General features: G+C 42.5%; 2 protein-coding genes across 11 annotated transcripts in view; one reads left to right on the top strand and one right to left on the bottom strand.

Annotated features, from left to right (window-relative positions):
- The window catches only part of LHFPL3 (LHFPL tetraspan subfamily member 3), a 696681-nt gene that overhangs the window by 621033 nt on the left and 50607 nt on the right, over positions 1–25041 (top strand). For 3 of the 4 annotated variants that reach the window (XM_086397025.1, XM_086397026.1, XM_086397027.1), the window contains exon 3: positions 10436–10483. The exons of the other annotated variant lie outside the window; for it this stretch is intronic. In XM_086397025.1, the coding sequence (XP_086253151.1) occupies positions 10436–10449 (14 nt within the window). In that variant the 3' untranslated portion in view covers positions 10450–10483. The remainder of the gene's footprint in view (positions 1–10435; positions 10484–25041) is intronic. 4 annotated transcript variants of the gene reach the window in all.
- The window catches only part of LOC147374386 (uncharacterized), a 36008-nt gene continuing 28188 nt past the window's right edge, over positions 17222–25041 (bottom strand). For all 7 annotated transcript variants that reach the window (XR_015162704.1, XR_015162705.1, XR_015162710.1 and 4 more), the window contains one exon: positions 17222–17416. Coding sequence is in view for 1 of the 7 variants with exons in the window: in XM_086397033.1 (XP_086253159.1) it covers positions 17399–17416 (18 nt within the window). In the remaining 6 variants the exon portion in view is untranslated. The remainder of the gene's footprint in view (positions 17417–25041) is intronic.

Below are 25041 nucleotides of genomic sequence, written 5' to 3'. Positions count from 1 at the left end.
TACATATTGGACTTGGAAAACTTAGTTATGAAATAAATGAACATAAATGTTAATATTTTAAAACACTAAAGTCAAAGTGTTAGTTGCTCAGCGGTGTCTGACTCTGCGACACCATGGACTGTAGCCCACCAGGCTCCTTAGTCCATGGGATTTCCCAGGCAAGAATACTAGAGTGGGCTGCCATTCTCTTCTCCAAGCGATCTTCCCGACTCAGGGATCAAACCCAGGTCTGCAGCATTGGAGGCAGATTCTTTACCATCTGAGCCACCAGGGAAGCCCCTTTAAAATGGATACTGTGTATATATGTGGTGTTAAATAGATTATATTACTAAAATTAATTTCACTTATTTCTTTTTTGCCTTTTTAAATATGGTGACTAGAAAAGTTTATAAATTACACGTGAGTCTCACATTTATAATTCTCTTGGAAGGAACTCCTGTAAACGAAGCATCGTGCCTAATCTTTAGCATAGCCCAGTGGCGGCCCTAGTCTCAGTTCCCTTTTAAGGAGATAATGCACAGGCCCTGAGGGGTTGAGGAACTTGCTCAAAGACACACAGCCAGCAAGAAGAGGAAAAAAATAAACCAAGGGACTACAGGAGTGGTAGCAGAATGACGAGTATGGCTTGAACTAGGATAGTGGCAGGGAGAGAGGGAAAATGAGCAGATGGAGCCCCTTTCTCAGGTAGAAACACTCTCCGCCAGGGGTCGTGTGTGAGGAGGGAAGGGTGACCCCGGGTTCTGGTCTGAGGTCTAGGAGTATTTGGGTCACAGGACCTGAGTGACACAGGGAAAGAGGCACCAATGTAACATTCAATCCCAACTTTTCCATTTACTCACTGTCTTATCTGGACATTATGTCACCTCTTGGGACTCAATTTCCGCAGCTGGAAAACAGGAATAAAATAATAGAACCTCTCATAACAGAGTTGTCATGAAAAGGGAACAGGAAGGTATATATAAAAGCACTGCATACGTGTTTGTTGGTTAATTGTTTAAAAAGAGAGAGGTTTCAGGGACCTAAAACATTCCTGGCGTCCCCTCTCCTGTCATTTCCCAGGCTTCCTGACCAGTGATTAGGTCCCGGGCCACCTCCCCTGGGAAGCACATCCTGGAGAGCACCAGTGGAATGGCTTCTGTCTCCCAGGGAGGCTGCCTAACTAGGGTCACAGCCCCTGTCTCACCCAAGAAGCTAGGCCAGGGCCACAAAGCCCAAAAAACTCTCATAGTGTCAGGTCAGCCCTGGGAAGAAATCCAAGAGGTGGGACCCATCTAGGTTCCTCTTCCACACCCCCCCCCATTGACCGCCCCCCAACAAGGGTCAGGATTCCTGGTGCACAGGCCCACAGATGCTCAGTGACATAACTTTGGGGGCAAACTCAGCTCCCTCTCAGAGACTGTCTTCACTGTGCCAGGACAGAACCCTCCATCCTGTCCAAAGCCACTATATTCTAGGAGAATGGCACCCCTGGAGTTGTGCAGCAAGACCTCTGCGAATTAAGGTCATGCTTAGTCCTGCAAAGCCCAGGCACAGATCTGAGAGATGGATGGAGGGTGTTTTGAGAGTTCTCTCTGTCCCTTTCTGTAATCCCAGGCAGGTGCCTTCCCTGAGTCCTCCTCTTCCTTACACACCATAGTCCCAGATGGAAGGAGATCTGAACTGAATGAGGGGTCCTTCTGCCATCCTGCCCTGCCTTTGATCCTGACCTTGGTATACTCAGTTCACATTCCTATCTGTCACTTCTGTTATATTGGGCAAGGTAGATCCTACTCTAGTCTGGTTTGTGGTGCTTAGTAAATATTTGTTGAATGAATGAATGAATGAGTAAGTCTGTTTCTGCTAAGATCTCTACCAATAATTGTTTGCCACAGAGATTGTTGTATTATAAGGGCAGGTTCTTTATTTATTTTTTCTTAATATATATATATTTTATTGAAGTATAGTTGACTTACAATGTTTCAGGTGCACAACAAAGTGATTCAGTTATACATATACACATATATTATTTTTGATATTATTTGGCATTATAGGTTATTGCAAGATAATGACTATAGTTCCCTGCACGATACAGTAAACCTTTGTCGCTTGTTGCATGTATTTTTCAAATTAGAAATCTAGCATTCTATTCATACTAAGTCAAACAAGTAGAATCAAAATGTCATAAATTTTTAGTTAGGCAAAAATTCCTAAGTTTTCTAAAATATGTATATTATATTTATTATGTATGTATAGGTATACAAAAGCTTTTCTACTATGCTTTATAAAGGCTTCAGAAAGAACATGAAAAAAAGAGAGAGATGGAGAAGTTGGAAAACATAAATGAAATGGGAGCACTGAATATGAAATAGAAAAAAGTGAAACAAACTACATAAAAGTAAAAGATCATTATATAGTCCAGTCGTTTTTAAACATAACAATGGCAATTTCTTTCAAACCAAAATAACTTCAAGAGCCAAAGGACTGACCACTCTACTATGGTGTACCCTTTGTGATCTTGTGGAAAAGGAACTTTTTCAATCCTTCTCAGATGATACAAGTAGGCAACAACCTACTGCTAACACTTGCCCCAGCCTCCCTGTGAACAGTTTCAGGTGGACTGGACAGAGCCCTGGGGGAGAACTTTCCAGCTGTATTCCCTGGCAGAATTCTCTGTAACAAGGCTGACTTTTCTCATATTTTCACCCAACTTCAGTATCCAGGCCTGGGATATCAGGGCCACACTTTCCACACCTTCTGAAGGAGCCTCACCTCCTGATTAATCTTCACAGAGCTTTTCCATATCTCCTATTTTTAACCCTTTGTGAATCATTTCTCATCAGGGCTAAAGTCTAGGGTGAGATGATTTAAGGTACTCCCCACAAGGTATAAAATTTAAGGGGGCACCAAAAACCTCAGTAATTTTAAGATTAATAATATTTGGATTAATCATTTTAAAAAATCAGAACTAATGCAAAATAATCCATGATGAACAAAATATCAGAAAACATTTTAATTATATTAAATATTATTTATCTTGGTTATTGAGTTTCTTGGCAGTCCCTTAAATTGTGTACTGAGGCGAGTACCTCACTCAGTCAGGCTAGTTTCAGTCCCAGAAGAGTGGAGTGCACTAACCTCAGCTCTCCGTCTCTAACTGCTGTTGGCTTTAGCACAGACTTTAACTAGTGAGAACCAGCTTGAAGGAGATCAGCAAGTTGGAGATTGGTCTGGAGCCCAATACGTCTGTCAGAAAGCCAGGGAACCAGATAGGCAGGGGGCCAAGTCCATTGTTCCAAAGTTTCCACAGGCCTTGAATGGCCCTTGGGCTCTGCAGTCTGGTGATCAGAGGTGTAAAGATTTCTGAACAATTCCAGGCCTTTGATATGGTTGCCAACACCCATATTTTTCATCCTGGGAATAATGCCACAGAGGGTCACAACATCCCTCCCCCACCTAAGTGAGGAAGTGTCTGCTGGTGGCGGGTGGGGACAGGTCCTATGAGGGCAAAGTTCGGAAGGACAGAGGAGTCTTTCTTATCCTGACTGCCTGTTCTTTTCCCTCTGGTACACACTGACCTCCCCACTCTTTTGCACTTTCAAAACCTGTGCTTGTCTTATTCCTCTGTTCCCCTTGGTCAAACCAAACACATCACTGTTCCTCCCTATGGAGGAGTAGTCCCAATACTTCCCAGCATGTAAACATTTCCTTTGGCTGGTTTAGAACTTGGCTCTGGCTCTATTCTTGTCTCCTAACCCCACTGCAATTTCTTTTCTTAAAAAATGCAAGAGAGTGACCTATCTTGTTATGGAAGCAGGGAGACACAACCTCAGGTTCCTCTAATTAAGCCTTTAGAACTCCTCTGAAGAACTGGGGTATCAAATTCATCAACAAAGTCCTTTCTGGGGATGCACCATCTGGGGATGCCCATCCCCCTACCCCCACCCCCGCCCCCGCCAAAAGGAGGTATCTGTGCTAATTTGACTGCTGTTTTGGAGGAATGCAGGTGAAGCAGAGGTAGTTTCCACTAGGCAAAATGTTTTTTCCACTTCCGTTCTTTGCTATTTTGCTGTCTTCCGGTGTTAAACCACCAGAGTTTCGGAATCAGATGAAACATAGTGTAGGCCTGCCACATGGCCTCCATCCCCCCAGAACCTGGTGACTCAAAGAGATTTCACGGTGCCATTGAAAGGACAGGCTTTTGCAACGGCAGAACTCACTGTCCCAAACCAGGCTTTAAGCCTGGATCTCTTGAGGTTTTTTCCCTAATGGTGACCTGGTGTAGGTGTGCATGTTTTTCAGTGCCCACAACTTCCTAGGAATGACTAGAGGGTCTCTCTCGCCATTATCTGGCCCTTGTGAGGAAGCAAGGAAATGCAGCAGGGTGGGGGAAGCCCCGTCAACAACAGCCCGACGACAGCAGATCCGGCTCTCAGGACCGGAAGTGTGGGCGTGTGTTATGTTGCCGCGCAACCAAAGGCAACCAAGCAGCAAACCTCAGAAGGCACAGCCGGTTACGGAGGGGGAGCCTCAAGCACTTCGTGTCCCCCAGAGACTGGGCCCAGCTCGATCAAAGGAAAAGTCAGCATCCGAAAGTCCACAATGACGCAAAGGAAGCCAGGGCAAACAGTCAATGGCGAGTCACCATTGATTCACAGTCTGAACGGTAGAGCAGGACCAAGCTGCAACCGGCAGCCGCTCGTAGCCCTTGCTTTTCTGATAAAGGAACCGGAAGCAGGAAAGTTAACTAATCAGAGTCCCACTGCCAGCGTCAGAGCCAGAACCACCGCTCTATGGCCTTCTGTTTGTATAGCTTTAACAGTTTGCAGACTTTCTTTCTCACGTGCTTTAGTTTCTTCTGATCCTGAACTAAGAGCAAATATTTATCCTTCAAGGGAGAGGCCAAATGAGGACTGCTTCGTTTCCTCATCTGAGAGGATAAGAGTACTTTTCTAAAGGAAGTCTTACTAGGATTAAATGGGTTGAAAATGTTGAGGTTTCAAGAGGATATAATAAAGACACCCCTCATCCATTACAAAGCTCTGAGTAGTTAAGGAATGGAGAGGAACAAGTCAAATAAATGGAATAAAAATATCAACTTTACTCTCCTAGGTTTTCTATTGAAGTCAGTGGTTTATATGTGTGGTTAAGTGAACCCCAGAATTAGGCAAGGTGCCCACGCAGGCTGGTGCAGGCCGCCCAGCTGTGAACTGTCCCTGAAAACCACGCTTTAGGGGAGAAGAGAACCAATAGGGGCCCTGGAGGAGACCTGCTGCAGAGAGAAAGAAGAGAGAGGCTGAGCTACGCATTTGGGGTTCCTACCCACATACTCACCACGGAGAAACTGCTGCTCCTCCCCTTTCCTGGCCTCCTGTCCTTCCCCACTCCTAGGGAGGAGTGAGTCAAGGAAAAAGGAGAGGTTAGAAATTTTATGCCAGAAGTGCTTCAGCCATGTGGAAGGAAATATCAGGGGTGAGGAAGAACTTTTTTCCCACCCTAGAAGCCCCATAAATATGCGTACACACTTAGTCCTTGGTACAATAGTAAATGCTCAATAAAACTTAGTTGTTACTATTATTTTTCTAGTTATAGCCTATTAGTCATAGTAGAGACTGCCTTACCTGCCGCACAGTCTGATTTCTCTGTGTCTGCCCTTATTAAATGTGTGACCTTGGCATGTTATTTAACATCTCTAAACCTCAATGTGCTCCTCATAACAGTAATGTTGTTTAATCTCATCACATCTGACTCTTTAGGAACCCTATGGACTGTAGCCTGCCAGGCTCCTCTGTCCATGGGATTTCCCAGGAAAGAATACTGGAGTGGGTATCCTTTTCCTTCTCCAGGGGATCTTCCTAACCCAGGTATCAAACCCACATCTCCTGCATTGGCAGGTGAATTCTTTACCACTGAGCCACCTGGGAAACCCAATAATAATAGTACCTACCTTATAATTGGAGGTAACTACATGATTTAAGTGGAAAAGACTTAGCATGAAGCCTGGAGCATATTTAATATTCAATGAATGGTGACTGTTGCTCTTATAAAAAGAATCTGGGAGTCCAGAGCAAAATAAATGCAAAATTAAGACCAAAACATGATTGATTTAGAAGAGGCCTATAAAGGAAAGCCTCACTACTATCCATTAAAATTAGAGCAATTGCTCCCATTGGATCTACAATCTGGCCACCTGAGAGTGAAGCCTTGAAAGTACTGCCAAACCTTTTGGGCCTTTTCCTGTCACTTTCCGGGTTCCCTTGTGGCTCAGATGGTAAAAATCTGTCTGTAATGTGGGAGACTTGGGTCTGGAAGATCCCCTGGAGAAGGGAATGGCAACCCACTCTGGTACTGTTGCTTGAAGAATCCCATGGATGGAGGAGCCTGGTGGGCTACAGTTCATGGGGTTGCAAAGATCAGACATGACTGAAAGGACTGAGCATGCCATCACTTTCATACAAAGAGGAGAAAGTCTCAGTCTAGTGTTGACCTTGGGAAGATGATGATATTCTCGAAGCTGTGAGCTCCTTGGGAAGGATAACTAAGTGCTGTTTTATGTGTGGACCAAAATGGCTTGGTCCAGAACCTAAGGACCACTGTCTGAGCTCCAGGAAGATAGATAATGAGGTTGTCCGGTTCACTACTTTGTCTTTAGCACCTAGCATGATGTGTGACACACAGCACACATTCATTAAATATTTACTGAATAAGTAAGTGAACTGGAAGATTGTTCTCCACATCAGCAATGGGGAGATGGTACCTGAGATGTGGTCTGACTCCTCATCTAGATGTAAGGAATGCTGAACCAGAAGCATTCCTACAATCCCTGACTTTGGTCTTGCTTAGGGTAGGAAGGAGGGACGGAGGGCGAGGAGACAAAGTTGCTAAATAGTAAGTAACCCACAGAACTAGAAATTGCTGCTTTTTTCCTTCAAACACCCAGTGAGTATTATTTTGAATATAGAATTTTGAGTTACTCATGCTAAGGATTTCCTATGCCAAATAAGGTAAGAAAGAATGGAAGATGGAATATCTTAGCAATCAGGGTAAACTAGCAGTAACTCACTTTGAGACAGGGGTGGATGTAGGATGTTGGCAGGGTTAATCAGATTTTATCCTAAAGTCTCAGTCAGCCAAAGAAACTACTTTATGTAATAGCACAAGACTGAAAACAACACAGATGTCCATCTAGAAAGGAATCTACGCAAATGGAATACTGTGCAGTTGTGGAAAAGAAGCGGTTCTGTGTATCCACATGATCTCTGGAATATATTGTTAAGTGACAAAAACAAGATGTGCAACAGCATGTAGAGTATACTAGTATTATCTGAAGAAGGGAAATACTTGTAGGTATGGAATATAAACCAAACACTAGTAAAACTGGTTATCTTCAAGGAGAAGGGGGTCGAGTGAAGAGGAGAAAAATATACAGAAGACTTGACTTCTCCAGTGTTCTTTATTTTGTAGAGTTGACTTTGGAACCATGTCTATGTTTTAAATACTATAAAGCAAAAATTTTACAAGATGGGTTAAAAAAAGAAATTCCTAAAGATTGAGAGCAAAGGAAATGAATCTGTGTATTGAATTACTGGCAGCTATACAGAAAGGGATTTGATTTAGGTCATATCTGAATGGTCTAGTAGTTTTCCCTACTTTCTTCAATTAAGTCTGAATTTGGCAATAAGGAGTTCGTGATCCGAGCCACAGTCAGCTCCCGGTCTTGTTTTTGCTGACTGTCTAGACCTTCTCCATCTTTGGTTGCAAAGAATATAATCAATCTGATTTTGGTGTTGACCATCTGGTGATGTCCATGTGTAGAGTCTTCTCTTGTGTTGTTGGAAGAGGGTGTTTGCTATGACCAGTGTGTTCTCTTGGCAAAACTCTATTAGCCTTTGCCCTGCTTCATTCTGTACTCCAAGGCCAAATTTGCCTGTTACTCCAGGTGTTTCTTGACTTCCTACTTTTGCATTCCAGTCCCCTATAATGAAAAGGACATCTTTTTTGGGTGTTAGTTCTAAAAGGTCTTGTAAGTCTTCATAGAACTATTCAAGTTCAGCTTCTTTGGTGTTACTGGTTGGGGCATAGGCTTTGATTACCGTGATATTGAATGGTTTGCCTTGGAAACGAACAGAGATCATTCTGTTGTTTTTGAGGTTGCATCCAAGTACTGCATTTCATACTCTTTTGTTGACCATGATGGCTACTCCATTTCTTCTAAGGGATTCCTGCCCACAGTAGTAGATATAATGGTCATCTGAGTTAAATTCACCCATTCCAGTCCATTTTAATTTGCTGATTCCTAGAATGTCGATGTTCACTCTTGCCATCTCCTGTTTGACCACTTCCAATTTGCCTTGATCCATGGACCTAACATTCCAGGTTCCCATGCAATATTGCTCTTTACAGCACCAGACCTTGCGTCTATCACCAGTCATATCCATAAATGGTTATTGTTTTTGCTTTGGCTCCATCCCTTCATTCTTTCTAGAGTTATTTCTCCACTGATCTCCAGTAGCATAATGGGCACCTACTGACTTGGGGAGATCCTCTTTCAGTATCCTATCATACTTTTGCCTTTTCATACTGTTCATGGGTTAGGGTTAGCATATTAAAAAGCAGAGACATTACTTTGCCAACAAAGGTCCGTCTGGTCAAGGCTATGGTTTTTCCAGTGGTCATGTATGGATGTGAGAGTTGGACTGTGAAGAAAGCTGAGTGCTGAAGAATTGGTGCTTTTGAACTGTGGTGTTGGAGAAGACTCTTGAGAGTCCCTTGGACTGCAAGGAGATCCAACCAGTTCATCCTAAAGGAGATCAGTCCTGGGTGTTCATTGAAAGGACTGATGCTGAAGCTGAAACTCCAATACTTTGGCCGCCACATGCGAAGAGTTGACTCATTGGAAAAGACCCTGATGCTTGGAGGGATTGGGGGCAGGTGGAGAAGGGGACAACAGAGGATGAGATGGCTGGATGGCATCACCGACTCGATGGACATGAGTTTGGGTAAACTCCAGGAGCTGGTGATGGACAGGGAGGCCTGGTGTGCTGCGATTCATGGGGTCGCAAAGAGTTGGACATGACTGACTGAACTGATACAGAAAGGAATTATTTCTAATAACTTTATAATAAAGTAAGCTAACTCTATCCCTACTGTGATATATCCTAAAGATAAAAGGAACTATGTCTTAGTTTGCCAGGGCTGCTATGAAAAAATACTGCAGGCTGGGTGGCTTACACAACAGAATTCTCCTACCTCACAGTTCTAGAAGCTAGAAGTCCAAGATCAAGGGGTCAGCAGGATCGGTTTCTTCTGAGGCTCCTCTTCTTGGCGTGTAGATGGCTATTTTCTCCTTCTTCACACAGTCTTCTGTGCAGTCTCTGTCTTAATCTCCTCTTCTTATAACACCACCAGTCATAGGATTAGGACCCACCCTAATGAATTCAACCTTAATTACCCCTGTGAAGACCCTATCTCTAGATATTGTTACTTTCTGAGGTATTTCAGCATATAAATTTGGAGGCACACAGTTCAGCCCATAACAGACTATAAAGAAATTTAAAACTATATTCCATGCTGCAGTGGTAATATTGGTATTGGGGTATGTGTATAGTTTTTAGCCTGAACTAAGCTCCTAGACACCCTGAAGCAAAGATAAACCATACCTGTTTTCCTTTCCAAATTCCTGACCCAAAATATCATGAGCAAAATTTAAAAGTTAAGAGGTACAATGGGGTGGGAGGTGGGAGAGAGGTTCAAGAGTGAGGGGACATACGTGTATCTATAGCTGATTTGTGTTGATATATGGCAGAAAGCAACACAGCATTGTAAAGCAATTATCCTCCAATTAAAAATAATTAATTTAAGAAATGTAGGTATTTAAGCTGCTGAGCTAAGTGATAATTTGTTACGCAACAATAGTAACAAAAAGAGAAGCCTTTCTTCCGAGATCAGACGAGATCGGGCGCCTTCAGGCTGATACGCCCGGAGGCAAAGAAGCCTTTCTTGTCCTCACGCCCTACAAAGAAAAGCAGTTTTCAGGTAGGTGGTGGGGCCTGAATTCTATCAGTCTTCTAGGTATCATTCTGCCTACCACTTTGCAGGATTAGGGAACACTTTAGGGGAACATGATGTCACAAAAATATAATCAGGGAAGTCCAGAATGTGGAAATCTCTACAGGACAAACAAACTGGCTTTTTCAACAACAACAAAAAAGTTGCAAGAAGAGAAAAAGAAGGGAAATTGGTTGGTTAAAAAACTTGAGAGACAGATCAAGAGGTAAATTTGCCTTGGGAGCATCGGGTCCTGATTCAGACAGACCAAAACAAAAATATTTATTTATGATACAATTGGAAAAATTTGAATGCTAACTGGATATTTTATGTAATTAAAATTATAGTTAATCTTTTCAAGCTTGATAATGTTATTGTAATTATAGTTTGTCCTGTTTTCTTTTGTTTTAAGGGTCTTTATCGTAAAGAGATAGATGCTGAAGATTATGGATGAAATGAGGTAAGGTGTGGGGTTTTTGTCAAAGTAATTGTGTATTTTATGTAATCTGGGGGCACATGGAGTGGTAGGATATAGTTGAAACATAATTGGTCATAGGTTGGTAATGTTTTAAGCAGGGTGATGAGTGTATAGGAGCTTATTTTATGATTTTGTGTTTGAAAATGTCCAGTAATCAAAAGTGTTGTTGATGTTATTGCTTATTTTTTTGAGCAGAAAGCTATCCTTCAAATGTTTGAAGGTACAATTCACTGAAGAAGCATTTCATTCCATATTAATCGAACACTTACTGTGTGCAGGCACTCAGTTAAACTCTGAGGCTGCAGATGTGGATTGGTCACAGTAAGATGTGGATTGGTCACGGTACTACCTCTGAATCTAGTTTTGGTCTAGTGGCAAAGAAAGCCTGTACACAAATGAAGTACAGGACCGAAAACATGCTAAGGATTACAAAAGGAATAGACTGTCTAGAACAGTTTCAAAAGCATTTATCTTTACCGAATCCATTCCCACCCACCCATGGCTTAGATGCTCGACTCAGCATTTACATATGAGTGTTCCAAGGCCTAGCATAATAAAAGTTTGAATGTGTATAGAAAATGTGACCTCAAACTATTTGAAAAACCCTGTGTTACGATATGACTGCAGCTTTTCCAGCATTACAGAGCAGGGGAAACTCCATGTATCTACTGCATGCTTGTCTTAGTCAGCTAGGGTTACCACAGCAAAATACCATACATGGGGTGGCTTAAACAACATTTATTTCTCACTGTTGTGGAGGCTGAAAGTCCAAGATCAAGGTGTCAGCAGATTCAGTTCCTGATGATTGCCTTCTTCCTTGCTCAAAAATAGCAGCCTTCTGGCTGTGTCCTTACGTGGAGAGAAAGCATGAGTGCCTGAGTGTCTCTTCTCTAATCCCATCATGAGGGCCCCAGTCTCAATGCTGCCACCTTAAACTAATGACCTCCTAGAGATTTCATTTCCAAATATCATCACAGGAGTTAGGGCGTCAGCATAGCCATATGGAAGGGAAACAGTCCATAGCAGCAGTCAACTTCAATGTATCTTCAAGGTATAACCCACAGACCCAGCTATAACACCATGACCTGTTGAGCTTTTAAAAATATTCAGTATCAGAAATCTTGGCCCAGATTCAGTAGGTCTAAGTCGAGCCCCAGCATCTGACTTTTTAATAACCTCCTAGTAACTATGGCACCCCACTCCAGTACTCTTGCCTGGAAAATCCCATGGACGGAGGAGCCTGGTGGGCTGCAGTCCATGGGGTCTCTGAGGGTCGGACACGACTGAGCGAGTTCACTTTCACTTTTCACTTTCATGCATTGAAGGAAATGGCAACCCACTCCAGTGTTCTTGCCTGGAGAATCCCAGGGACGGGGGAGCCTGGTGGGCTGCCATCTATGGGGTCGCACAGCGTCAGACATGACTGAAACGACTTAGCAGCAGCAGCAGTAACTATCTCAAGCATCCTAGATGAGAACCACTGACTTGGAAATGGCCTGCCACATGTGGGGGGAGGGGCAACATGAAATTCCATAAGGTCAGTATTTCCATCCCCCAATTTCTACTTTCTAAGTTTTTAAAATTAATTTTTATTGGAATATAGTTGATTTACAATGTTGTATTAGTTTCTACTGTACAAGAAAGTGAATCAGTTATACATATATTCACTCTTTTTAATTTTATTTTTATTGAAATATAGTTGATTTACAATGTTGTGTTAGGTTCTGCTGTACCTGCAGAGTGAATTGGTTATACATATACATATATCCAATCTTTTTTAGATTCTTTTCCCATATAGGTCATTACAGAGTATTGAATAAAGTTCCCTGTGCTGAAACAGTAGGTTCTTATTAGTAATTTATTTTATATATAATAGTGTGTATATGTCAATCCCAGTCTCCCAACTTATCCCTCCTCCCCGCCCCCATTTTCCTCCTTGGTAACCATAAATTTGTGTTCTACATCTGTCACTGTCTATTTCTGTTTTGTAAATAGGTGCATTTGTACCAGTTTTTTAGATTCCACATATAAGCAGTATCATATGATATTTGTCTTTCTCTGTCTGACTCACTTCACTCACTATGACGATCTCTAGGTCCATCCATGTTGCTGTAAATGGCATTATTTTGTTCTTTCTTATGGCTGAGTAGTATTCCATTATATATATGGACCACATCTTCTTTACCATTCCTCTGTAATGGACATTTAGGCAGGTTCCATGTCCTGGCTACTGTGAATGGTGCTGCAGGGAACATCGGGGTGCCTGTATCTTTTTGAATTATGGTTTTCGCCTCATATATGCCCAGGAGTGGGATTGCTGGATCATATGGTAGTCTTAGTTTTTTTTTTTTTAAATATTCTTGAGCTTTTTTTTCTTTGACTCTTAATGAGTTTTATTTTTTAATATTTATTTATTTTTTAGTATTTGTTTGGTTGTGTTGGCTCTTCGTTGCATCTCTCAGGATATTCATTTCAGTGTATTCATTTCAGGATATTCATTTTCAGAGGAAAATATTCATTTTCCTCTCTACTCGTGCACAGGCTCTGCAGTTGTAGCGCAGGCTCTGTGGTTGCAGTGCCCAGGCTCAATTGCCCTATGGCATGTGGGATCTTAGTTCCCCAATTAGGGATTGAAATCATGTCCCCTATATTGCAAGGCAGATTCTTAACCACTGGACCACCAGGGAAGTTCCCATTTTTAGGTTTTTAAGAAACCTGCATACTGTTATTAGCAATATGCAGGTTTCTTAAATTAGCGACTGTCCAATTTACATTCCCACCAACAGTGTAGGAGGGTCCCCTTTTCTCCACACCCTCTCCAGCATATATTGCTTGTAGATTTTTTAAATGATAGCCATTCTGACAGTGTGAGGTGGTACCTTGTAAGTTTAGATTTGCACTTGTCTAATAATTAGTGATGATGTTGAGCATCTTTTCATGTGCCTCTTGGCCATCTGTATGTCTTCTCTGAAGAAATATCTATTTAGATCTTTTGCCCATTTTTTGGTTAGTCCAGCTTGTATCTGCAGTATTTTCTTTGGCTGCAGCACTTCAGAAAGCCACATGATGTTTTGGGGTGGTTTTTTTTTCCTTCCCAGAATGAGAAAACTCTTCTTCAGGACCTTTGCATTTTCTTTCCTCATATTTCAACTTCATTTAACATGTTTGCACCCACCCAAGAAAAAAAAATTTTTTTCTAGACTGTTTCAAGGGATTACACACATGATTTATTAAAATATACATTCCTTGTAAAACCGTGACTTTGCTTTCAGTTCACTAAAATGTGCAACACATTTCATGGGATTAATTTCTAAAACACTTTGGGTCTTGGAATGGGTTTCAAGATGCTACAACTAACTATTGACTAGTCGCAAACTGATTTGCTTAATTTGTTAAAATTTTGCTTCCTCTGCCTTGTGTCACTATTGCCTGCCTGTATGTGAGTTCTTGGCTTCAAACCAGCAGCCTAAAATGATGAGAGTTCTCTGTCCCATGTGTGCCGGGCACAGTGAATGACAGCAAGAAGGAAAATACACATCCCCCACTGTCAGGATTAAAATGCATACGAGGAGAGAAGAAATCAGAAGGGATTATAAAAACAGTGTAAGGCAGTTTATAAAGTAATGACCATGTTCCAAATTTTTCCTTGTTTAGATTCCTTTTAGAATGTGTATTTGTCTGCCAGCTTAATTGACTAGATAAACTGAGTGATTTGTTTTCTTCATTCCTCTGACCAAGCATGGGCTATCAGGGAAGGCAATCTGGCATTTTCCTAAGGCCTGTGAAGATAACTTGAGCTTTGTATAAATTTGCATGAAAGAGAGGGAATAACTGTGATCTGTCACTGAAACTTTTGCACAAAGCTTAGGCGTCATCGGAGTTCTTTATTGAGAGGATTTGACTTCCAGGCCGTGCTTGGAATGAGCTGTCGTCAGGGACATTCTCCACCCTCCTCTCCTTTCACTCTCACTTCGGTCATTGCTGTTATGTAAACTCAGTCATTCTTTCCCTTCAAGCTCAAGTTTGCTCATCTGGGCAGTACCTTTTTCCAATGGACCAGCCTTCTGTAACCTCTACAGGGAGCTTTGTCACAAACATGGGTCCTAATTAACGTCATGAACTGGCAGAAGGATACTTAAACTCTTATGTTTAAGAACTCATCTCTTTTTAAGCAACATTTTATAATTCTCAGACTCTGAGAATGGAAAATCATACCACAGGCCTCAGAAACAGGCGATTGAGAGCTGGCTAGTGAGTGTTTCCTTTGTTTTGAATAGCTAGCTGTTCTCACCATTTCAAAGCACTGACTCCAGTTCTCGGCACTTCCTTCTTGGAATCTGCCAAATGCACTGCATTGTGGGGCAGCATGCTCTGGATCTTTGGTCCTGGGGTCCAGCTCTGATACTGTACACATTTGATTTTACACCCTCTGTGTCCTCCTCTTATTCAGTCAGGACATAGACATAAAATGCCTATTTCATATTTACTGAATTCTCCTTGGGAAGAGAATTACAAGAGGTAAGAGAACTAATTTCCCAAGAAACACATCTTAAAGGGTACAGCTGGACTCCAGGAAGTTTGCCACCTGGCCCGCTGGACAGAACTGTTCAGCAGGCTCTTCATGTGATCACAAGTACCTTGTCTACTAAACACCCCTTGAGATTTCTTTTGACTGTAAGTCAGATTTACACGGAATCCAGGATTTCTGCCTGCTTAGTGCTGCTAGAAATTCAGAACCTGACTTTCCTACTGCTTAATGCTTATTTGCCTATTGTACTGAAATGAGCAATGTGACTGGTATCTCTGGGAAGTGAGGTTTTGGTCTAATTATCATGACAAAATCTAAGCTAATTTTATGTTTGTAAAAATTGGTCATAACCGCATACTGTATGATTCCATTTAATGAAATGTCCAGAAGAGGTAAATCCATAAGGTACAAAAAGTAGATTAGTGGCTGCCTGGGATCTGGGAAGTTTGGGGGGGAAAGAAGCAATCAGAGTGGCTGTTTACGGGTATGGGGTTTGTTTGGGGGATGATGAAATGTTCCAAATTCTTCATGGTGATGGTTGCACAACTCTGTGATTATACTAAAAACCATTGAGTCATACATTTTAAATGGGTGAATGGTATGAAATGTGAATTGTATCTCAATAAAACAGGAAATATACAGGCAGCATCAGGGAGGGTGTGTACACAAAGTGTTCCAGTGAAGGAGACAAGTCACCATCTGTCCCTGTAGGAGTAGTCTGGTCTCTGACTCTGTTTACTCTGACTATATATACACTTTCTATTTGGGGCCTTTTTATAATCTTATTACAGTCAGTAAGCAAGAGTTAAGAACCACAGTGAGGCCTTGGTTACAGCTTTTCTTTGTTTTCCATCAGCGGTAAACATGACTAATGTCCCCATAGCTAACTCAACAACATACATGGAATCAGGAAGTTTTGTGCTCACACCACGGGCTGCTGGGGCTGACCAGCTGGAGATGTATCTCCTTAGAGAGACAGTGGTTGTTTAAACTTGGGCTCCAGAGCCAGGATGTTGGTGAAGGGTGGGAAATACCTGGGGGTGAAGGCTGCTGTGGAAGGAAACCCAAGAGCAGAGAGAGTTCTCTTTCTTGGTCTGGACACAGAGGCTGGGAATTGATGAGGAGAGTAGATTTTGAGCTCAGTATCCCTCTAACTATCTTCTAGTCCAGCACGCCTTCTTCTACCTCAAACCCCCCGTCACTGACCTCCAAGGGAAACAATACCAGGTCAGGGACACAGGAAGCTGCGTGGAGGGTACCTACGATGAAGTGACTGCACCAGAGAAAGGGTGCAGCTGGAACAGAGTATGAGACAGCTCCCTCCTGTCACTTAGTAAAAAGGGTTTGTGATGGTTAATTTTATGTGTCAACTTGGCTGGGACACAGTGCCCAGATATTTGGTCCAATATTATTCTGTATATTTCTGCGAGGATGTTTTTGGATGAGGTGTACATTAAATCAGTGGACTTTAGATAAAGCAGATTGTCCTCTGTGATGTGGGTGGACCTCATCGGATCAGTCAAAAGCTTAAATAGCACAAAAGGCTGACCTTCCCAAAGCAAGAGCGCATTCTGCCAGCAGGCTGCCTTACCCCTGCATCTGTAGCATCAGCTATCCCTGGCTTGCTAGCAGAACCTGTGGATATAAACCACAACTGTTTCCTGAGTCTCCAGCCTGCTGCTGGCCTCTGCCATCAGATTTTGGACATCCAGGCTTCCACAATGGCATGCACCAATTCTTTAAAATAAATGTCCTTCACTATATATACAGATCCTCTTAGTTCCATTTCTCTGAACACCCTGACTGACGCAGGCCCATAGTACTCTCTCTTTAGGCGTGACACTTGAAGCAGAACAGAAGTACCACTTTGATCTCACCAACAGGAGATTAGCAGATGGCAGACCAGGGACAGGAGCTTCCTGAGTGGGAGCTGAGGCCTCAGTGCAGTGGCTCAGTGAGCACCGCTGGTGAGAGAGCCACCTGAGAAACGCTCATGGTGCCTCCACCTAGAGAAGACGTGCTAGAACACCAACCTTCTGAGCTGTACCCGTGGCTGGTCTTACCCCTGGAAAAACTAGAGTGGGTTCAACTGAAATACTAAAGCATCTCCTGCCTGCCAAGCTGGAATCTTCATGTTGAAAACTTCTTATAGGGAGAGTCAGTCCAGGTTGACTCTACAGGCTTGGAATGGGTCATTTTGAATTTCTGTTTATTTTCGACAAAGCTAATCAAATGCTCATTAGGCACGGGCAGCAACAGAAATCTCCACGTTCAGCTTCTTGAGCCGCCTTCAGACAGTGGAGGCTCCCCTAGCAAATAACAAACAGCAACTCTGTGAAGTCCTCGTGTGCTGGGACAATGCTTGGCAATCAGCAGGGGCTCATATCCTGAAATAAATAAATGACATCCATTTAGTCACGCTTGCTGCAGACTGTGAACTTCTTTGAAACATACAGACACATGGACACTCTGAAAGGAGTCACGCTGGTAAAAAAGATGGCAAGAGAAAGGGGCTTGGTATTCAGGAGAAAAGGAAGGGAGCTGCACACGGGCAGTTACACAAAGGAAGGTGTGGAGGAGGAAACAAGGAAGCAGGAGCAAGGCAAAGGCCATGGCCAGCTGAAACAGGAAAGTCAGCCAGAATGCACACTGCTTGGTCTTTGAAGACGTTTCCTTCAAGTCCCACCCTGCTGCGAAGCCTAAGAAAGCCGGGATGGTGAAGATTTTTGCCTGGGAGCCTCTCAGACACATGCTGTCCTGTTGCTCCTTTGGCACACTGCGTGGTTTTCTGGAATCATAAACATTTCTGTACAAATGTCCTGATTCTCCACTTAAAATAAAGGCAGGCCCCCTCGGCCCTCGTTTTTGGAGTAGTATACTCTTAGTACAGAAATATGTACCAAACTAGGATTTAAGCACAAAACGAATTAGGAAAGTTGGTACTTATAAAATAGTTTGCAGTACTGAAGGAACAGGCTTCTGGGCTGGTGCCTTCTGCAGTGACTCCCTGAAAACCCAGAGAACTGACCCCCACCCAGAAAGCACCCCAGGAGCTATAATCTCTGCCCAACTTAGGAGGGTGGGGGACCGGGTGCTGTCCCTGCAGCTACTGAGTTCATGAACACATTACAGTTGCTATACTTGAGAAATGTGGAAGTTAGATCAGGAACCCCCTGCTGCTAGCAACATGAAGCTTGACCAAGCAAATGCAGAGAATGTTTTAAAAACATTAAAAAAAAAAAAATCCCGCCATTAGTAACAATAATGCGGACCACTTTTCTATGCTTTCTGTATTTGGAAGAGTAGTGCTTAAGTGGTTGAAAAACCTGACTCTTGGATGGTGCAAAGTAATTTTTTCTTTACCCTTGGAATCTTTCATCTGTCTCCACCAAGTATATCTTGGAGGACAAAAAGGAGCAAGCCCTTCTCTCTTCTCTTCCTCTCCCTCCTGAACCCTTGAGTCACCCGTCAGCTCTCTGCCCCCTCAGGGTCTTGCTTCTCCCCTCCCTCTGTTCCTGGCTGGCAGGATGTGGCCCTATCCAGGCTTCTCCCAAGTGGAAGGGCTTAACCTACTACTTCTGGACACTTCTGGACACTGAGCCATGCACATCTGATACCTCATTTAACCCTCACAACAATCCTGCAGAACGGTGTGTTATTCTCATTTCACCGATGAGATGGACGGTCAGAGAGGTCACACTGCTAGGAGTTGGTAGATCCAGGATTTGAGCCCAGCTTTGTCTGGCTCCTGATCCTGGGCCCTTCCCACATCATTAGATTTTGTGTCATTTTGCATCCCCTGCCCATAGGACAGAGGCCTTCCAAAAGAGCCCTGCAGTCACTCCAGGTGCGTGCACTGAAGGGACCCCATGGAAGGTGCTGGTCTCCAGGCCAAAGCTTTCTGGGACCCATCACTCATAGTAGGGGCTGTTGGACCTCTGTTTCCACCCTGGGGACTCCTTCCCTGGACACATCTTCATTTCTGGCACATTCTTTTTGAAAATGAACTTGGTGGGAACTTATGGTTTCACTCCCCAAAAGTCCACAAAATTCCAAGCAAACCCCAAATCTTGTAGGTTGCAAGGAGTAAGTATGTTATTTTTGGCAGAAATAATTGTACTTTGGCAGTAAGCTTCTAAAAACATAATAAAAGTACTTTTTAACATCCTGTTTTTTTCTTCCTTTTGTTGATTTTTGAGCATTTCTTCCCAAGCAAAGAGTTATGCAACAAGGTTTCCAAATTGCCAAACTTTTGTTTTATTGGTAGTTTTATTGGTTCCTTTTCTATGTTTCCTTGCATCTTATCTGCTTTGAACTTTAACCTAGGAATTGAAGTGACCATAAAGCATGCAGAGAATGGCCTAGAGACTACATGGGGCTGGATAAGTTTCCTGGAGCAAAGTGAAAGCTCTGAAAAGCTAATTGCAGACAGTAAAGGTCATCCTTGATCCCCTGGCCATTACCAGGCAAGCCTTGAGCCTAGGAATATGGATGTCTATGATAAATGGTCCTTGCTCTTCCTGCACCAAAAATTTCAGATCCCTGTGTCTTCGGGGGGGTTTCAGAAACATCCATTCCCCATTTCCCATGAAAGCCAATCTGGTGCAGGTGTTAGGAGTATGGTTAGGAAATAGACAGCTTCATCCAGATCCTGGCTCTGCCACTTCCTAGCTGTGTGATCTTGTGCAAGTTACTTGATCTCTCTGTGGCTCAATCTCTTTACAGTTAAATGACAATGATAAAGCGTCTATTTCATAGGGTTGTTATGGGAGTTGAAAAAGGTAATACTACATATAAAATGTCCTGACCCTGCCATTAACTAGTTGTTGATGTGGGACGTCTCACTTCAGTTCTCTGAGGCTCAGCTCTGAATAGTAAAAGTAAAGGCCTGGGCTCAAACCCTAGGATTTGGAGCTTCCTAGATCCTGGGGAAACCTACACAGGCCCCAGAGAGTAGATGGATAACCACACTTAGGTGTAAAGCTCAGTCATTGTGAACAAGCCATGTCAGCTGGTGGTGAAGCCAGCTTACGTAACAGAAACATAAACGAGAGGGGCAAAGACATCAGTTTTCTAATGGATGGTATCCAAGGCCTACTGCGAGGCATAGCTGAGATGCTGCACAGCCCAGAGGGGTGCCTCCCTTCAACAAACATTCAGCGTGTGGGGATGATGTAATGACAAAGTGAATGTTGAGAACCATTGACCTGCGGGTAAGAGTACTTATCTGGTGTGATATGCTGATTTAGGATAAGAAATAGATATCTGATCTTTGTCCCTGTTCCTGGCATAATGCTCCAGAGCCCCTTCGAGTTTCTTAAATGATGAGAGTGATAAAGGTGGCTTTTTCAAAGAGATGATTTTTGGACCCCACCTGACGATGGGGGCTTCCTACCAGGAGAACCAACAACATGATTAGAGAGAACTTTCAGTCACATGCCCTTGACCTAAGGGGAGGGGAGAAGGACTGGAGACTGAACTCAGTCACCAGTGATCAGTGATTTAATCAATCATGCTTAAGTAATGAAGCCTCCAGAAAAAGCTAAGGGGATGATAGAGGATGAGATGATTGGATGGTATCACCGAATCTCAATGGACATGAGTTTGAGCAAACTCTGGGAGATAATAAAGGACAGGGAAGCCTGGCGTGCTGCAGCCCATGGGGTTGCAAAGCGTCTGACGTGACTTAGTGACTGAACAAGGAAAAGCTAAGAAGACGGGCTTAGGGGAGTTTCCGGGCTGGAGAACAGGTGGAGACTTGAGGAGAGTGGCGTGCTCTCTGTGTCCTTTCCCCCTGCCTGGCCCAATGCAGCTCTTTCATCTGGCAGTTCCTGAGTTACAGAGTAAACTATTAATCTGGAAAGTAAAATGTTTCTGTGTTTCATGAGCCACTGTAGTAAATTAATGGATCGCAAGGAAGAAGTTGGTGGAACCTCAAATCTATGACCAGAAGCACAGGTGACAACTGTTCCTGACTGTGTCTGAAGTGGGGTGGGGTGTGAATTTTCATAGGACTGAGCCCTTAGCCTGTGGGATTTGATGCTCTCCAGATAGATAGTGTCAGAGTTGAGTTGAACTATAGGACACCCAGTTGGTGCCTTAAAATTGCTTGGTGTGTGGCAAAACCCACATGTTGGAATTGGGAGCAGAAATATACCTGGCATCAGAAAGATCTAGGTTCACATTCCAGCTGTGCTATTTATTCTTTGGGTGACCTTGAGCAAGTCACTTAACCTCTCCTAGTGTTGGTTTCTCCAAGTGCTATAGTCATTATTAAGTAAGTATATTAAACACCTATGACAGTTTCTGAGAGAAACTGTGTTTTTTTTTTAATTTTTGGCTCTGCTGGATCTTTGTTGCTGTGCATGGGCTTTCTCTAGTTGTATTGAGTGAGGGCTACTCTCGAGTTGTGGTACGCAGATTTCTTGCACAGTGGCTTTTCTTGTTTTGGAGCACAAGGTCTGGGGCACATGGGCTTCAGCTGTTGCAGCTCGCGGGCTTAGTTGCTCTGTGGCATGTGGGATCTTAGTTCCCAGACTAGCAATCCCTTATCCCCTGCATTGGCCAGCAGATTTTCTTTAACCACCAGCCACCAGGGAAGTCCTGAGACTAATCTTTTTACTAATAACTATCATTGATTACTATTACCATCACCTACATTTTAGCATCATCAGCAGGTAGGAGGAGGGAGGCAAAGGGCGAACTTTGTCAGTTAGACTGGCTCTGGAAAAGGTACTCAGGTGGGCTCAGTAGATAAGGCAAGCTAGAATTTGGAGGGTTTGTCATTGTTGTCGTTAATTAATTTGGCTGTGTGAGGTCTTAGTTGTGGCAGGCAGGGTCTTTTAGTTCTGGTATGTAGGATCTAGTTCTCTGATCAGAGGTAGAACCCTGGGAGCGATTGCGTCGGGGACATAGAGTCTTAGACACTGGATCACCACGGAAGTCCCCAAACTAGGATTTGGTCCAGGCAGCCATCAGTATCTTCAGGGGAAATGACTGTATCTGGTTCTTGAGCAACTGACTCATTCCCTGCAGAGTCCCAGCCCATGTGAACTGTGGGAGGGTGGATAGGAAGGCATATAGCTGGCAAAGAGCAAGACGGAGTAACCTCTAAGGGGCAGGTCTTCAGTCCTAATGAAGAGAATTGAGGAACCAGGGCAGCATAACCAACTAGGTCACTGCAGGATGAACATCCAGCAGAGGAAGGAAGGGGAGGAAAAGCTATGATCTGGGTGACCACCCAGATGCTCAGAGTTCTGCCTCACTGATCATGGCCACCAGTGACTCTGGCACTCAGCACAGCTCCTAGCAATGTGATCACCTGGTGCCCAGGGAGGCGAGTGGTCAGTATATGGCGCACTGAGGGAGATAGGAGTAAGGAGAACATTCCTGAACAGTGACAAGGGCCCAAACCTGGAAGAAAACGACTGTTCTTATCTGCCTAGGATGCACGTGTAGTTTTTTTCTTAGAAAAGAGAGCTCCTGGGTCTATCCCAGCTGTCTACTCAGTTTTTTAACAACTGCTGAAGCAAAATGAAATGGACAGGCTGGAGGGTAAGAATAAATAAAATTACTTGACCTAAAGATTTGGTGGAATTTCCCCAAATAGTTTACCAAATATGAAATGTTTTAGGCTCAGACTGGGATTTTTTTGTTTCTTTTTAATTTAGAAGCTTGAATACTTGAGCCTGTTATAAACTGTGTTACCAGAAGTCTGGAAGTTTATACTTCAAGTTCCCTGTTACTCACTTGTTTGTAATCATGCACTCACTACTTATGAGGGGAAAAAAAATAAATCTGGGATAGATGCAGGTTTTCTAAAGCCCTTCATTTTTTTTTTTTTTAAAAAAAACCTGCTCCTAAGATTTTCATTTACTTTAATGTCTGTTTATAGTACAGTTGCAAATACCTTTTGCTCCTCTACAGATCACCGCATGATTTTGGCCTCAGCTTTGTTTGAACTTACTGGGATTTCTTGTTTATGCTGCCTGTGAGCCAAGTGTCTATATAAGGCCCACTCAACTCCAGCTGTGTGTTGTTGGATTTCATCTACACTTCAACTTTGAAACAAGTTTCCTAAATGAATTAGTTTTGTCTCCTTGCTAATGAAATTATCACCAGCAGCAACACCAACACCATTTACTTTTATTTATTCATTTTTCTAAGAGGAAATGCTTCAGTCTCTGGATTGAAAAAGGAGAAAAGTTGGCTTATATTTTTATATATTGAAATCTTTTCAGTGAAGATTCTAGACTTGACTTTTTTTTCTTTTAGCTGAGTTCATGATCATCATCTAATTTAATAATACTAATTTATTATACTTCTTATAACTGTATCTGAAATATCTTCCAACTCCCTCTGGAAGAAAAATTTCAACTTAGGTATAGGATCTGAGAAGACAGTTTGGAGACAAATGAGTCAAGATTATTTTTTGTGGATTTCATCAAACCCGATTTTAAAAATATGGTGCTATTAAGCTGTTTTTTAGATCAATAATTATGTGGGCCTAAAGTTTTACATAAATAAGTAAGCAGAATTTATATTTTCATTTAGCAGTGCATAGGTTTTTATTACCTATTAATGGAGTACAAAGTGCTCTTGGTAGTTATTTTGGTTTCAAGTTAGCTTCATATCTTCATGATCTTTATTAGATTTAACTGGCCTAAAACCAGCTAGAAAAAAAATCCATTAGAGCTCTAATTGATTGATTTCACATTTGCCGAATCAGAAGCTTTTATAAAGATCTAGTCTATCAGTCAATAATGTCTTGGTCTCAGCATTTTCATAGTTGTAACTTTATACCTTGTCATTGTAAAGAGATCCTCTTTTGGTACTGTTAGAAATAATTTTGGTTTGGAAGTGAATATTGGTAGATTTATTCTTAGTTACTGAGTTTCATTTGCAAACGATTTAAAAAGTGAATGAGAATTTTTTAATGTAGGTAGGTGTTTTCTTCAAGTCGTCATAAAAACATGTTTAAAATAGCATTTCCAGCTCAACAATGAGAGTCGTCCCAGATCAGGGATAATCACCATTTATATTCTGTGCTCCTGAGGTCTACTTAAAAAACAGCATGATACACATATTGTAAAGGACAGAATCCTAAATTGTGTGTTAGTGTGTGTACTTGCATGTATATATAGCGGTCAGGAAGTAGTTTGGGGGCACAAGAAATCTGAGAAACTCTAAAGATATGGAATTATAGTAAACATGCCAGAGAGGGAAAGGGAGAAAAAGGTGAACTAAGAAAATCCTGATAGTATTATTTCATTCTGTTCAGTGTTGGTAGAATGCTAAAAAAGTTTTCTATTACATTCAACTAAGAAGGATCAATTAAAGACTAGAGAAGTGTTAGTTGAATAGTCAAATGCTAGGCAGGGAAAAGTAATGTCGCCAGAAATTACTCCTGCAAGTTTCAGTAGAAGGTTGCAGAACAATAAGCCTTTGTTAATCCCATACTGGTTTATTCAAATAGTGTGTAATTCAAAGCAATTGCTGCTCCCCAGGCAGGAATTACAATTGCTACATTGGAAGGGAGAATAATGTGTCATTCCAAGGGGAAATCAGGCCTGGAAAAGACCTCTTGGTTGAAGAACCTCATGTGTCCCAAAACAGCTTCAAAGCAGGCCAAGTAAAACAGACCGACTGCGAACCACCCTGTGAAGTCAGCTGGCCTCAAACTGAGCTGTATTTCCCTTGCTTCTCTGCTGCTCTCATTTTTGGTGGATGGCAAGATGTCCCCAGAGCAAGGAGCAAGAGTGGAGGGGAGGCAGAGAAATTCTAGTACTGGATAAGCTATTACATAGAAAGTGACTCCTTGTCCCCCAGCAAGGACATACAAAATCGTTTAAGAGAACTCCATCATCCATGTATGGGCTTTATGTATATTTAATTGCTCCCCTGGCATAAAAACATTGGACAAGAGTCAGACATGAGTCAACTGCAAGAGGAGGCTTGAATCATATTTTGAACAATTTTGGTCAACAATCCTTCAGAGAACAATCTTCCAGTT

This window comes from Bos grunniens, chromosome 4, assembly GCF_055505025.1.
Source record: "Bos grunniens cultivar Pamir isolate PY7600 chromosome 4, Bosgru_T2T1.0, whole genome shotgun sequence".
In the NCBI taxonomy this organism is placed as follows: Eukaryota; Metazoa; Chordata; class Mammalia; order Artiodactyla; family Bovidae; genus Bos; species Bos grunniens.
The sequence above is the reverse complement of the archived record's forward strand: the minus strand, read 5'-3'. Positions and strand labels throughout refer to the sequence as shown.